Source organism: Notolepis coatsorum (assembly GCF_963971535.1).
Source record: "Notolepis coatsorum genome assembly, chromosome: 4".
NCBI classification, from domain to species: Eukaryota; Metazoa; Chordata; class Actinopteri; order Aulopiformes; family Paralepididae; genus Notolepis; species Notolepis coatsorum.
In genome coordinates this window covers 2,983,655-2,996,444 of record NC_140168.1, presented here as the reverse complement: position 1 = coordinate 2,996,444, position 12,790 = coordinate 2,983,655, and the positions used below count along the sequence as shown (strand labels likewise).

Genomic DNA, 12,790 nt, shown 5'->3' with positions numbered 1-12,790 from the left:
TATTCACTATGAATTGAAAATGGGGGACCCTGATGTAAACAAGACGAAAGTCTTTCTCTGGTCTGCATCCCCTTAACAATTGTGTGTATTGAGCCGTACTGTATTGTACCCATTCTGCAATCTGTTAAATAAAGTTTTCATTCATCCATTAATTTTCATTCATTCATGCTGCTGCCACCTGTCGTCACGGAGGGGAATTGCAGCCATTTTGTATAAATAAATTAAAAAACAGGAAAAATATGGGAAAATATTTTAACGGGAGGACGGCGGGAGAGAAGGTTGAAATTCATTTATTCATTCGATCATTCATTCATTCATTCATTCATTCATGTACGCACAGTGAGGAGGATGATGATGGTGAGCGACGATTGGGTGGAGTGTCGGATCGACGACGACGACGAGGAGGAAGACGAGGGTGGTGAAGAGCAGATGAGCGCCCCTCCCCCTCCGCCGGAGTTTGCCTCCAAAGCCTCCACGCCGGCCTCGGCTCAGACCCCTCCCCCCACGGCCCCCGCTACGCCCACGCCCACGCCCACACCCACACCCACGCCCACACCCACACCCACACCCACACCCACCCAACCCGTCAACAGGGACCCCTACGGGATCAACCGACACCTAAAGGTAAACAAGGATAGTTTTCTTTTTTATATATATTTTTTGCCTTTCTATATTTTTCTCCCATCCCCCAATTATCATGCCAATTCCCCACTGTTGGTCTGGGGAGGGTGTAGACTACCACATGCCTCCTCTGTTGGTCTGGGGAGGGTGTAGACTATCACATGCCTCCTCTGTCGGCCTGGGGAGGGTGTAGACTACCACATGTCTCCTCTGTTGGTCTGGGGAGGGTGTAGACTATCACATGCCTCCTCTGTCGGCCTGGGGAGGGTGTAGAACTACCACATGTCTCCTCTGTTGGTCTGGGGAGGGTGTAGACTACCACATGTCTCCTCTGTTGGTCTGGGGAGGGTGTAGACTACCACATGTCTCCTCTGTTGGTCTGGGGAGGGTGTAGACTACCACATGCCTCCTCTGTTGGTCTGGGGAGGGTGTAGAACTACCACATGCCTCCTCTGTTGGTCTGGGGAGGGTGTAGACTACCACATGTCTCCTCTGTTGGTCTGGGGAGGGTGTAGACTACCACATGTCTCCTCTGTTGGTCTGGGGAGGGTATAGACTACCACATGCCTCCTCTGTTGGTCTGGGGAGGGTGTAGACTACCACATGCCTCCTCTGTTGGTCTGGGGAGGGTGTAGACTACCACATGACTCCTCTGTCGGCCTGGGGAGGGTGTAGACTATCACATGCCTCCTCTGTTGGTCTGGGGAGGGTGTAGACTACCACATGCCTCCTCTGTTGGTCTGGGGAGGGTGTAGACTACCACATGTCTCCTCTGTTGGTCTGGGGAGGGTATAGACTACCACATGCCTCCTCTGTTGGTCTGGGGAGGGTGTAGACTACCACATGCCTCCTCTGTTGGTCTGGGGAGGGTGTAGACTACCACATGACTCCTCTGTCGGCCTGGGGAGGGTGTAGACTACCACATGCCTCCTCTGTTGGTCTGGGGAGGGTGTAGACTACCACATGACTCCTCTGTCGGCCTGGGGAGGGTGTAGACTACCACATGTCTCCTCTGTTGGTCTGGGGAGGGTGTAGACTACCACATGTCTCCTCTGTCGGCCTGGGGAGGGTGTAGACTACCACATGTCTCCTCTGTTGGTCTGGGGAGGGTGTAGACTACCACATGTCTTCCTCCGATACATCGAGTCGCCAGCCGCTTCTTTTCAACCTGACAGCGAGGAGTCTCACTGGGGGAACGTAACGTGTGCAGAGGTTCACGCTATTTCCCCCAGATCCCCTCCCTGCTGAACAGGCGCCAATTGAGTTCGTAGGGACGACTGACCAAGCCGGAGGTACCGCTGACAGCGGGATTCGAACCCAGAGTCTCTGCGGTGGTAGGAGAGTGCTTAGTCCGCTACGCTACCCAGCCGCCCAAACAAGGAGATTCCTATTCCTTTCTCCTTTCTCCTCATTGAGCCTATAAATCATTAGAAGTCCCATCTTCTGCTGGACTGTTGCTTCCACGTTTGCACAGTGCGTGCATTTGTCCACTAGGGGCCCTGCTAACTAGGGGGGGCCCGCTCCAGGTGAAACGGGTGACTCGTAGCTAAGGCCGCCTATGGTTTGGGAAATCCTGCACGTAGCGTGAGACGCTATATCTACTGAAGCCTTGAGCCAAAGAACGATATAAGTTTACATTTTTCAGATGAATGATGACGTTCTGTTTGTTGTTTCTTTAGCCCTAGCCTTGTATTTCTTACTTACCAATGTTGATTGGTAGAGTTCTCTCTTTCTCTCTCCCTCTCCCTCTCCCTCTCCCTCTCCCTCTCCCTCCCCATCTCTCTCTCTCTCTCTCTCTCTCTCTCTCTCTCTCTCTCTCTCTCTCTCTCTCTCTCTCTCTCTCTCTCTCTCTCTCTCTCTCTCTCTCTCTCTCTCCTCTCTCCCCCCCCTCTCTCCCTCTCTCCCTCTCTCTCTCCAGGTGGAGGTCAGTGATGTCCTAGCTGAGCCCGCCTCCCCCCACAGTATTGACCTCTCTCTCTCTCCCTCTCTCCCTCTCTCTCTCCAGGTGGAGGTCAGTGATGTCCTGGCTGAGCCCGCCTCCCCCCACAGTATTGACCTCTCTCTCCCTCCCTCTCTCCCTCTCTCTCTCCAGGTGGAGGTCAGTGATGTCCTAGCTGAGCCCGCCTCCCCCCACAGTATTGACCTCTCTCTCCCTCTCTCTCCCTCTCTCTCTCCAGGTGGAGGTCAGTGATGTCCTAGCTGAGCCCGCCTCCCCCCACAGTATTGACCTCTCTCTCCCTCTCTCTCCCTCTCTCTCTCCAGGTGGAGGTCAGTGATGTCCTAGCTGAGCCCGCCTCCCCCCACAGTATTGACCTCTCTCTCCCTCTCTCTCCCTCTCTCTCTCCAGGTGGAGGTCAGTGATGTCCTAGCTGAGCCCGCCTCCCCCCACAGTATTGACCTCTCTCTCTCCCTCTCTCCCTCTCTCTCTCCAGGTGGAGGTCAGTGATGTCCTAGCTGAGCCCGCCTCCCCCCACAGTATTGACCTCTCTCTCCCTCTCTCTCCCTCTCTCTCTCCAGGTGGAGGTCAGTGATGTCCTGGCTGAGCCCGCCTCCCCCCACAGTATTGACCTCTCTCTCTCCCTCTCTCTCTCCAGGTGGAGGTCAGTGATGTCCTAGCTGAGCCCGCCTCCCCCCACAGTATTGACCTCTCTCTCCCTCTCTCCCTCTCTCTCTCCAGGTGGAGGTCAGTGATGTCCTAGCTGAGCCCGCCTCCCCCCACAGTATTGACCGTGTGTGGGTCACCAGCCTGGTGGGGTTCGAGACGACGCGGGTCTGGACCTACAGGTGCCTGTCTCTGCTGTTCGCCGTGCCTCTGGCGCTGCTCGCAGGCGTCCTGCTGGCCCTGCTGGCCTGCCTGCACATCTGGTGAGCCGGGGGGAGGAGCCGGGGGGAGGAGCCGGGGGAGGAGCCGGGGGGAGGAGCCGGGGGGAGGAGACAGGCAGGGGGGAGGAGCCGGGGGGAGGAGACAAGCAGGGGGAGGAGCCAAGCAGGCCTACAAATATGTGTGTCTAACGAGTAGGGATATGAGGACTGTGTGTGTGTGTGTGTGTGTGTGTGTAACTAGTAGGGATATGAGGACTGTGTGTGTGTGTGTGTGTGTGTGTGTGTGTGTGTGTGTGTGTGTGTGTGTGTGTGTGTGTGTGTGTGTGTGTGTGTGTGTGTGTGTGTGTGTGTGTGTGTGTGTGTGTGTGTGTGTGTGTGTGTAACTAGGAGAGATATGAGGACTGTGTGTAACTAGGAGGGATATGAGGACTGTGTGTAACTAGGAGAGATATGAGGACTGTGTGTAACTAGGAGGGATATGAGGACTGTGTGTAACTAGGAGGGATATGAGGACTGTGTGTAACTAGGAGGGATATGAGGACTGTGTGTAACTAGGAGGGATATGAGGACTGTGTGTAACTAGGAGGGATATGAGGACTGTGTGTAACTAGGAGGGATATGAGGACTGTGTGTAACTAGGAGGGATATGAGGACTGTGTGTAACTAGGAGGGATATGAGGACTGTGTGTCACTAGGAGGGATATGAGGACTGTGTGTGTGTGTGTGTGTGTGTGTGTGTGTGTGTGTGTGTGTGTGTGTGTGTGTGTGTGTGTGTGTGTGTGTGTGTGTGTGTGTGTGTGTGTGTGTGTAACTAGGAGGGATATGAGGACTGTGTGTAACTAGGAGAGATATGAGGAATGTGTGTAACTAGGAGGGATATGAGGACTGTGTGTAACTAGGAGGGATATGAGGACTGTGTGTGTGTGTGTGTGTGTGTGTGTGTGTGTGTGTGTGTGTGTGTGTGTGTGTGTGTGTGTGTGTGTGTGTGTGTGTGTGTCTAACTAGGAGGGATATGAGGACTGTGTGTAACTAGGAGAGATATGAGGACTGTGTGTAACTAGGAGAGATATGAGGACTGTGTGTAACTAGGAGGGATATGAGGACTGTGTGTAACTAGGAGGATATGAGGACTGTGTCTAACGAGTAGGGATATGAGGACTGTGTGTAACTAGGAGGGATATGAGGACTGTGTGTAACTAGGAGGGATATGAGGACTGTGTGTAACTAGGAGGGATATGAGGACTGTGTGTAACTAGGAGGGATATGAGGACTGTGTGTAACTAGGAGGGATATGAGGACTGTGTGTAACTAGGAGGGATATGAGGACTGTGTGTAACTAGGAGAGATATGAGGACTGCGTGTAACTAGGAGGGATATGAGGACTGTGTGTAACTAGGAGGGATATGAGGACTGTGTGTAACTAGGAGGGATATGAGGACTGTGTGTAACTAGGAGGGATATGAGGACTGTGTGTAACTAGGAGGGATATGAGGACTGTGTGTAACTAGGAGGGATATGAGGACTGTGTGTAACTAGGAGGGATATGAGGACTGTGTGTGTGTGTGTGTGTGTGTGTGTGTGTGTGTGTGTGTGTGTGTGTGTGTGTGTGTGTGTGTGTGTGTCTAACTAGGAGGGATATGAGGACTGTGTGTAACTAGGAGAGATATGAGGACTGTGTGTAACTAGGAGAGATATGAGGACTGTGTGTAACTAGGAGGGATATGAGGACTGTGTGTAACTAGGAGGATATGAGGACTGTGTCTAACGAGTAGGGATATGAGGACTGTGTGTAACTAGGAGGGATATGAGGACTGTGTGTAACTAGGAGGGATATGAGGACTGTGTGTAACTAGGAGGGATATGAGGACTGTGTGTAACTAGGAGGGATATGAGGACTGTGTGTAACTAGGAGGGATATGAGGACTGTGTGTAACTAGGAGGGATATGAGGACTGTGTGTAACTAGGAGAGATGTGAGGACTGTGTGTAACTAGGAGAGATGTGAGGACTGTGTGTAACTAGGAGAGATGTGAGGACTGTGTGTAACTAGGAGAGATGTGAGGACTGTGTGTAACTAGGAGAGATGTGAGGACTGTGTGTAACTAGGAGGGATATGAGGACTGTGTGTAACTAGGAGAGATGTGAGGACTGTGTGTAACTAGGAGGGATATGAGGACTGTGTGTAACTAGGAGGGATATGAGGACTGTGTGTAACTAGGAGGGATATGAGGACTGTGTGTAACTAGAAGGGATATGAGGACTGTGTGTAACTAGGAGGGATATGAGGACTGTGTGTAACTACTAGGAGGGATATGAGGACTGTGTGTAACTAGGAGGGATATGATGACTATGTGTAACTAGGAGGGATATGAAGACTGTGTGTAACTAGGAGAGATATGAGGACTGTGTGTAACTAGGAGGGATATGATGACTGTGTGTAACTAGGAGGGATATGAAGACTGTGTGTAACTAGGAGAGATATGATGACTGTGTGTGTAACTAGGAGAGATATGAGGACTGTGTGTAACTAGGAGGGATATGAGGACTGTGTGTAACTAGGAGGGATATGAGGACTGTGTGTAACTAGGAGGGATATGAAGACTGTGTGTAACTATGAGGGATATGAGGACTGTGTGTAACTAGGGGGGATATGAGGACTGTGTGTAACTACTAGGAGGGATATGAGGACTGTGTGTAACTAGGAGGGATATGATGACTGTGTGTAACTAGGGGGGATATGAGGACTGTGTGTAACTAGGAGGGATATGATGACTGTGTGTGTAACTATAGGAGGGATATGAGGCCTGTGTGTAACTAGGAGAGATATGAGGACTGTGTGTAACTAGGAGAGATATGAGGACTGTGTGTAACTAGGAGGGATATGATGACTGTGTGTAACTAGGAGGGATATGAAGACTGTGTGTAACTAGGAGAGATATGATGACTGTGTGTGTAACTAGGAGAGATATGAGGACTGTGTGTAACTAGGAGAGATATGAGGACTGTGTGTAACTAGGAGGGATATGAGGACTGTGTGTAACTAGGAGGGATATGAGGACTGTGTGTAACTAGGAGGGATATGAGGACTGTGTGTAACTAGGAGGGATATGAGGACTGTGTGTAACTAGGAGGGATATGAGGACTGTGTGTAACTAGGAGGGATATGAGGACTGTGTGTAACTAGGAGGGATATGAGGACTGTGTGTAACTAGGAGGGATATGAGGACTGTGTGTAACTAGGAGAGATATGAGGACTGTGTGTAACTAGGAGGGATATGAGGACTGTGTGTAACTAGGAGGGATATGCGGACTGTGTGTAACTAGGAGGGATATGAGGACTGTGTGTAACTAGGAGGGATATGAGGACTGTGTGTAACTAGGAGGGATATGAGGACTGTGTGTAACTAGGAGGGATATGAGGACTGTGTGTAACTAGGAGGGATATGAGGACTGTGTGTAACTAGGAGGGATATGAGGACTGTGTGTAACTAGGAGGGATATGAGGACTGTGTGTAACTACTAGGAGGGATATGAGGACTGTGTGTAACTAGGAGGGATATGATGACTGTGTGTAACTAGGAGGGATATGAAGACTGTGTGTAACTAGGAGAGATATGAGGACTGTGTGTAACTAGGAGGGATATGAAGACTGTGTGTAACTAGGAGGGATATGAGGACTGTGTGTAACTAGGAGGGATATGATGACTGTGTGTGTAACTAGGAGAGATATGAGGACTGTGTGTAACTAGGAGGGATATGAGGACTGTGTGTAACTAGGAGGGATATGAGGACTGTGTGTAACTAGGAGGGATATGAAGACTGTGTGTAACTAGGAGGGATATGAGGACTGTGTGTAACTAGGGGGGATATGAGGACTGTGTGTAACTACTAGGAGGGATATGAGGACTGTGTGTAACTAGGAGGGATATGATGACTGTGTGTAACTAGGGGGGATATGATGACTGTGTGTAACTAGGGGGGATATGAGGACTGTGTGTAACTAGGAGGGATATGATGACTGTGTGTGTAACTATAGGAGGGATATGAGGCCTGTGTGTAACTAGTAGAGATATGAGGACTGTGTGTAACTAGGAGATATGAGGACTGTGTGTAACTAGGAGGGATATGATGACTGTGTGTAACTAGGAGGGATATGAAGACTGTGTGTAACTAGGAGAGATATGATGACTGTGTGTGTAACTAGGAGAGATATGAGGACTGTGTGTAACTAGGAGAGATATGAGGACTGTGTGTAACTAGGAGGGATATGAGGACTGTGTGTAACTAGGAGGGATATGAGGACTGTGTGTAACTAGGAGGGATATGAGGACTGTGTGTGTGTGTGTGTGTGTGTGTGTGTGTGTGTGTGTGTGTGTGTGTGTGTGTGTGTGTGTGTGTGTGTGTGTGTGTGTGTGTAACTAGGAGGGATATGAGGACTGTGTGTAACTAGGAGAGATATGAGGACTGTGTGTAACTAGGAGAGATATGAGGACTTTGTGTAACTAGGAGGGATATGAGGACTGTGTGTGTGTGTGTGTGTGTGTGTGTGTGTGTGTGTGTGTGTGTGTGTGTGTGTGTGTGTGTGTGTGTGTGTGTGTGTGTGTGTGTGTGTGTGTGTGTGTGTAACTAGGAGCGATATGAGGACTGTGTGTGTAACTAGGAGAGATATGAGGACTGTGTGTGTAACTAGGAGGGATATGAGGACTGTGTGTAACTAGGAGGGATATGAGGACTGTGTGTAACTAGGAGGGATATGAGGACTGTGTGTAACTAGGAGGGATATGAGGACTGTGTGTAACTAGGAGGGATATGAGAACTGTGTGTAACTAGGAGGGATATGAGAACTGTGTGTAACTAGGAGAACCTGTCCCATGGAAGGTTCAGAATGTTGACCGTCACCCACCTGTTAAGCGCTGTCAGGTGGGAGACTGGTTCACCTCCATAGACCTGAAGGATGTGTATTCACATCCCGATCTTCCCTCCTAGGACGTACCCGCGCTTCCTTTTTCAGGGCTTAGCGTACCTGGTACCAGAGGCTGCCGTTCGGCTACTCTCTGGCTCCTCGCATCTTCACCAAGTGCGTGTAGACCGCGCTTGGGGCCTCTGCGTCGTCAGGGGATACGAATTTTATTCTACCCTGGACGACGTTCTGGTCCTCGGCCGGTCAGAGGAGATCGCCAGGTCTCATACCAGGCAGGTGGTGGAATTCCTCACCGGCCTTGGTTTTGCTGTAGACTGGAAGTAGAGTTCTCCTCTTCCCAGTCAACGGGTGGAGTACTTGGGCTTATTTCTGAGCTCAAGGTCTATGAGGGCATCCCTCTCAGAGCGGCGGCGAGTGGATGTGTGTGTGTGTGTGTGTGTGTGTGTGTGTGTGTGTGTGTGTGTGTGTGTGTGTGTGTGTGTGTGGTGCGTGCGTGCGTGCGTGCGTGCGTGTGTGTGTGTGTGTGTGTGTGTGTGTGTGTGTGCGTGTGTGTGTGGTTCTGTCACTCAATTGTTAATCACATTAGAACTGGTTTGTGACCTGCCTGATGAAGGTTCAGGATGAAGTCAGTATTGATCGTGGGGTTTTGTCAGAGCTCTGGCAATCGACATCTTTGTCTGCTATTTTGTCCATATTGCTTCTTAATAACAATTTGTGCTGTTTACTGTTTAATAACCATTAATAACCAATCAAAAATACACTACACGTTCATTCGCTCAATCACGCACTCACTCACTCACTCACTCACTCACTCACTCACTCACTCACTCACTCACTCACAGATAGTCCACACACATGGACATAGTCTCTTACACACACACACACACACACACACACACACACACACACACATACACACATGTCTCTGAAAAACACACACACACACTCCTCTTCCCCTCCCCTGACCTCTGAATATGATTTATATTCTTGACAGTTTACAAAATTGCATCTTAAATCTTTCAAACAATCAATCGATCATTTGGTCTCCGTCTCTCTCTCCACCACCATCCTCCATTCTCCTCGGTTCAAATAACAAACTCAGCAAGACCGACGGCTTCTCAGTTACAGTGGGTGACAATATTGTCACAAGGAAAGATGAAATTACAAAAAAGTCAACCAACGAACTAGATTCTTGTACCGGATCTCCTCTCTGGTAAACAAGAATACCCTGAAGACTCTGGCAGGAGCACTCATTCAAGGGTACTACGACTATGCTTGCACCTCATGGTACCAAAGCACCTCAAAGGCGCTAAAAACAAAATTACAAACATCACAAAACAAACTGGTCAGACTCTCTCCTCTCTCCATCCCTCTCTCTCTTCCTGTGTCCTCCTCCTTCTCTCCCTCCCTCCCTCTCTCTCTTCCTGTGTCCTCCTCCCTCTCTCCCTCCTTCTCTCTCTTCCTGTGTCCTCCTTCTCTCCCTCCCTCTCTCCCTCTCTCCCTCTCTCTTCATGTGTCCTCCTCCTTCTCTCCCTCCCTCCCTCTCTCCATTCCTCTCTCCATCCCTCTCTCTCTTCCTGTGTCCTCCTCCTCTCCCTCCCTCTCTCCATTCCTCTCTCCATCCCTCTCTCTCTCTTCCTGTGTCCTCCTCCTCTCCCTCCCTCTCTCCCTTCCTCTCTCCCCTTTTCACTCACTCTCAATAAAAAAATGCAATTAAAATGTACTTTATTGGAACGGCTGCCCCAAAGCAATAGTTATTTTACCAATTTGAAGATGAGTGTCATGTTTACAGTTTGAAGATGAGTGGCATGTTTACAGTTTGAAGATGAGTGTCATGTTTACAGTTTGAAGATGAGTCATGTTTACAGTTTGAAGATGAGTGTCATGTTTACAGTTTGAAGATGAGTCATGTTTACAGTTTGAAGATGAGTGTCATGTTTACAGTTTGAAGATGAGTGTCATGTTTACAGTTTGAAGAAGATGAGTGTCATGTTTACAGTTTGAAGATGAGTGTCATGTTTACAGTTTGAAGATGAGTGTCATGTTTACAGTTTGAAGATGAGTGTCATGTTTACAGTTTGAAGATGAGAGTCATGTTTACAGTTTGAAGATGAGTGTCATGTTTACAGTTTGAAGATGAGTGTCATGTTTACAGTTTGAAGATGAGTGTCATGTTTACAGTTTGAAGATGAGAGTCATGTTTACAGTTTGAAGATGAGTGTCATGTAATATTCATGCTTTGAATATATCTTTACTATATTATTCATGCTGTGAATATATCATTTACGACAGGCGCGCCAGGCGCACCTTGCTTATGTATACCTGACCAGGGGTCCTCACAGGCAGTTGGCTGCCAGCCGTGAATGGAGTTACACTCATGCTGAATGATGCTTACCTTAGACTCTATTATTATTATTATTCTATTTAATCGAATACGACATGGTGTCAGAAGCAGGATGAACATGGATATCAACGGAGTCCCGTCGCCACGGATGAATTGGGATTCTCTGGACTTACCGGGAGAATGGAAGAAGTTCAGGCAGCACGCGGAGTTGATGTTTTCGGGCCCACTCAAGAAGAAAGGAGAGGACGAGAAATGTAGCTACCTGCTACTGTGGAGCGGAGAAAGAGGGAGAGACATTCACAACACATGGACTCTCAGTGCAGATGAAGCAAAGGTACTGAAGAGCTACTATGACAATTTCGAAGCATACGTACTTCCAAGGAGGAACACAATCTTCGCCAGGTACAGGTTCCATGAGAAAACCCAGCAACCGAGCGAGTCATTCGAACAATTTGTCACTGCATTGAAACTACTGGTGAAAGACTGTGCATATGTGAACAATGATGAGATGGTTAGAGACCGCATAGTGTTTGGCATACACTCAGCAAAAGTAAGAGAGAAACTATTAAACGTAGGATCAGACTTGTCGTTAGACAACGCGATAGATATAGCTAGAGCCCACGAGCTAGCACAATCACAGATAAAGAGCTTTACTGGCGCCACGTGCAGCGCGCAGGAGCAGCTCGTGCACGAGGTGCACAGACATGAACAGAAGCATAGCGCTCAGAGATATCGCCCCAGAGCAGAGTGGACAGAGAGAGCGAACAGAGCGAGCGACACAGACACACGTAAGAACTGTGGATACTGTGGGGGTAGAGCTCACAAGGAAGGGGATAACTGTGTAGCTAGGGGAAAACAGTGCACGAAGTGTGGAAAATGGAACCACTTTGCCAAAGTCTGCAGGGCCGGTAGCTTCCAGAAAAAGTCAGTACACGAGATTAGCATGCGCTCTGAGTCAGGAGAAGAGTCAGACGAACTGTATGTAGACACCGTGACAGACAGACGGTTTGATGCAACAGAACAAGCGTTCGCAGACATACAAGTAGGAAAACAGGGCACAGAGCTTAAATTTAAGTTAGACACAGGTGCACAAGTAAATGTAATTCCTTTGAGAGAGTATCACAGTTTACAAGATAAACGCAAAATACAGCCTACCTCACGCAGACTGACAGGATATGGTGGAGAGAAGCTAGTGGTAAAGGGCACATGCACATTAAAGTGTAAATACAAAGAGCGTGGCATGTTGTTAGACTTTTACATAGTAGACACTCAGGCACCCCCAGTTCTAGGTTTACAGGCATGCCTGAATATGGACCTCATTAAACTAGTATTGTCAGTGAATGCACACACAGATAAACAGTCCATCATGGAAGAATACAACGACGTGTTTAAAGGGATAGGACTATTCCCAGGAGAGTGTCACATCCATATAGACCCAGACGCCAAGCCAGTAGTCTGCCCACTGAGAAGGACACCGATCGCCCTGCGTGGCCGACTAAAGAAGGAGCTACAGAGTATGGAAGACACACAGATCATCGCTAGAATCATCGAACCAACGGAGTGGGTCAGTGCACTGGTCATTGTTGAGAAACCACGCACAGGCAAGCTCAGACTATGTTTGGATCCTAAGGAGCTAAACAAGGCTATCAAGCGCCCGCACTACCCTCTGCCGACACTAGAGGACATCACACCCAGACTAACAGACGCACGCTATTTCAGCGTACTGGATGCAAGGTCGGGATACTGGTCCATCAAGCTCTCCACAGAATCATCGAAGCTGACGACGTTCAACACACCGTTTGGACGGTACAGATTCCTACGATTACAATTTGGGCTCGCTTCTGCCCAAGACGAGTTCCAACGAAAAATCAACGAGACATACGAGGGACTGAACGGAGTAGCAGCTATAGTAGACGACATCCTTGTATATGGCGCGACCAGAGAGGAACACGATAAGAACCTACATGCAGTGATGGTGAGATCACGGGAGAGAGGCGTTCGGCTCAACGCAGACAAGTGCACCATCGGAGCCACCGAAGTGAGCTACTTCGGGCACGTCCTTTCAGCTGACGGCATGAAGCC

General features: G+C 49.1%; 1 protein-coding gene across 1 annotated transcript in view; it reads left to right on the top strand.

Moving 5' to 3' along the window:
• Positions 1-348: 348 nt before the first annotated feature.
• Positions 349-12,790, top strand: part of cav4b (caveolin 4b) — a gene marked incomplete at both ends in the record, with an annotated part of 30,761 nt that continues 18,319 nt past the window's right edge. The window contains 2 exons of the mRNA XM_084311743.1: positions 349-624; positions 3,299-3,486. Of these exons, the coding sequence (XP_084167869.1) occupies positions 349-624; positions 3,299-3,486 (464 nt within the window). The remainder of the gene's footprint in view (positions 625-3,298; positions 3,487-12,790) is intronic.